The sequence below is a fragment of the Silene latifolia genome, chromosome 2 (genome assembly GCF_048544455.1).
Source record: "Silene latifolia isolate original U9 population chromosome 2, ASM4854445v1, whole genome shotgun sequence".
NCBI lineage: Eukaryota > Viridiplantae > Streptophyta > Magnoliopsida > Caryophyllales > Caryophyllaceae > Silene > Silene latifolia.
The window spans coordinates 185,288,513-185,291,693 of record NC_133527.1 but is presented as its reverse complement, the minus strand read 5'-3'; the positions used below and the strand labels follow the sequence as shown (position 1 = coordinate 185,291,693).

The 3,181-nt window shown below is 37.2% G+C and overlaps 1 protein-coding gene across 1 annotated transcript; it reads right to left on the bottom strand.

Moving 5' to 3' along the window:
* On the bottom strand, positions 1-1,491 carry LOC141643724 (uncharacterized). Its single transcript, XM_074452997.1, has 2 exons — positions 1,275-1,491; positions 1-1,186 (listed from the first exon to the last, which is right to left on the bottom strand). The coding sequence occupies exon 2, from the start codon at positions 1,156-1,158 to the stop codon at positions 418-420; it is 741 nt and encodes a 246-aa protein (XP_074309098.1). The 5' UTR covers positions 1,159-1,186; positions 1,275-1,491; the 3' UTR covers positions 1-417.
* Between the last annotated feature and the right edge of the window lie 1,690 nt (positions 1,492-3,181).

The following is a 3,181-nucleotide window of genomic DNA, read 5'->3' as shown; positions in this document are numbered from 1 at the left end:
TTTAGCAAGAGGATACGAACATAATTGTCAAAATAAGATCGTCACACAATACATGTCCAAGAAATCCAAATGAACAACAATGTGAAGATGTTAACTGTGATTTTTTATTTAATCACATCACACAGTAAACCGAAATCCTACCTATGAATTACAAACAACAGTGACTAAACAGGAATCAAACACTGACTTCCTGCACTATGAACAACTCACTCAGACAGTCAAGACACATAAGAACTGACCAAAAGGGTTATAACTTATAACCTGCAACAGAAGCTAACAATTACCAGACTGGCGTCCACGACCACGACCACGTCCACATCCAGCAGCAACTAAAGGGTCATAACTTATAACCTGCAACAGAAGCTAACAATTACCAGACTCGCGTTCGCGTCCACATCCAGCAACAATTATCCATCCTCAAGTAAAAATAAAACTAAGCAGCACAAGAAACCCAACTATCAAAAGCAAATTCTTAAGAAGAGCATCTTGTCGTTGACTCGACCCGGGCGGATACTGCTGAAACCCATGTCCATGCCCATGCCCATGTCCAACCCCATGACCATGAACATGTTGCGGAAACCCATTCGGAAACCCATGAGCATGACCAGCACCATACATAGAAGCATCAGGAAACCCATTAAACTGAAAACTCAACATTGCAGGAAAAAGCCCACCAAACCCAGCAGCCATAGTCAAATTCCCAAATCTCGCAGTCGTCATAGGCATAAACCCTCCTAACATCCCAAACCCAAAATTCCCAAAATTCGGAAAAAACCTCTGCTCCGCCCCAACCCCCGCCCCCGCTCCAGGAGCGGGGGCAGTTTCAGGCCGATGCCCAGAAGGCCTATTAGGAATCTCTAACCCGGGAATCGGCCGGGTTCGCGGATCAGAACTCGATTTCCCTCTACCATACAAAGGAACAAGATTGTCTTCCTGAATAAGTGCCTTACAAACAGGACATTCTTGGGATTGGGAATGGTAATGTAACCATCTATATAAACATGGCCAACAAAATAAATGTCCACATAATGTAATAATTGGGTCTTGTGCTAAATCAAAACAAATATTACACTCAAAATCACCAGCATCATTGTTGTTGTTGTCTGTTGAATCACTTGAATTTGCAGCAAATGTTGAATCATCTAACCCAGTTCCCATTTTTTGATTTGATCAAAACCCTAAATCCCTAAAATACAATAAAAAAAGTACAATTAATAATTATGATCAAGAATTATGGAATGTAATTGGGGGATTAATGGGAAAGGGAAACTGACCTGATGGATTGGAGTGAGGTGTGAAGAGCAAGAATTAGGGGAAAATTAAATTGGGGAGAAAATTGGGGATTTTAATTTTGGTGTAATTTTGTGGTGGTAGATGGGGAATAAAACTGTAATAACAGCGAAGGTTTACTAATGTTAATTAATGTGTGAAGAAGTCAAGTAACAGCAAACTCGAGAAGATTCCAGGTTGTTTCTTTTCCTTTTTTGATTTGATGAAGAAATTGTAAATTAGGATGATGAATTTGGCTAGACAAAGAAGAGTGACCGGAATATATGATCCCAAAATCTCCGTCTTAAACCATAAAACGGGTCAAAATAGATACTTTATCGCTACGACTGAGCATCGGTCCAACAGCGGACCAGACTGAAGACCCAACATAAAAATTTAGTGGACCGAACAGGCGAACACCGGACCTAAAACTTTTAGTCACGGACCGGACCAAACCTGAAATATTTTGCCTGGTCCGGTCTTGGACCGAAGTGGACCTAAACTAACTTTTTCACTATTTCGTATACGATTGTTACATTTTAATTCCACTAAATAAAATGTATTTAAATAATTAGACGACTCTTTTTATGAAAATCATTGACAATACTAATTTATAACTCTTTTGAAGATAAAATGTTAATTTGATTCATAATATTTTAATAAATAGTCTTAAAAAACATGAAATTTGGTTCATTCAGTCCGAACCTAAATTAATCGGTCTTGGACAGGACCGCACTGAAGACCGAAACTTGAAAAAATGAGGCCTGAGGACCGAATCAAAATAATTCGGTCCAATTCGGGCCAGTTTTCCGGTCCGGACCTAAATTTGCTCACCCCTACTTATCGCATGGAAAGTTGCCTAGAAAATGCCAATTTTTTTTGTCTTTATTAGCACCATATGATAGTATTTGACCTGTTTTAAGATTTAAGACCGATACTTTATCTTAAGCATGTCTTAAAACAGTTCAAGCTGGTTTAATTGAAGCGAAACTCTTAATCCAAACTCAACCCTTTGTGTTTTTTTATAACACAACCCGACGCCTCTCATTTTCGACTCTCCAACCCGTTTGGCCCAAGACACTCACTTGTGAATTGTGATTGTATGATTGACGTTGTTTAATCCTCTATCACCGGCTCACCGCCCCTCAATCCTCCTCCAAAAACCTCCTTCTAACAAGGTGTACTTCTTGTATAGTTGTATTAGACTTGAATTGGACATTGTTGATTTGCTATTTTATGAGTTAGTGCCCTTAATGAGTTAATGGTACACTTAATTGTCGGAAGTGTATATATGAGACATAAACTAGAATCTAGAATATCCAGAATTCGATTACCCAATTTTTCTGGTACCCAAAACTATATACCCGATCAAACTACATCGGACTACTAATTTCATGAATTATGAAACCGTGTATGACTATCCTATATAATTATTATACCCGATAACAATTTTCAATACCATTTCTAATGTATATAGATTGTTCACCCCCCAAGTATATGAATCCAATACACTTATTTTTTTTTGGTAAGGTCCAATACACTTATTAGTGCTTATGATTTTCAAAATCGTGTAGATATATATAAATTTGCTCGCCCTTAAATGTGTATATATATATTTCTATATTAGAGTATCAACTCTCAGGACTTCCGAACAATAGAATTACTAAAAAACAAATTTAGAATTGTTTTTTTTATCAGTAAGCTTTGTGCTTTTGGATTTACTACTACCTTTTAAATACAGTGTAAATCTAAGTTCAGTTAAGAAATGTTCAGATCCTATAAGTTCGGCTCAGATCCTATATATTCAATTTAGTTCATTTTAAAAGATTGAGTTCAACAAAGTTCACTTCAAAAGAACAACGCCTTTAAGATCTTCATGTTACACGTACAAAAAAAGCATTGACACACACTA

Bases quoted from the DNA above. Each gene is read 5' to 3' on its own strand.
- LOC141643724 (XM_074452997.1), bottom strand. From the start codon at position 1,158: ATGGGAACTGGGTTAGATGATTCAACATTTGCTGCAAATTCAAGTGAT.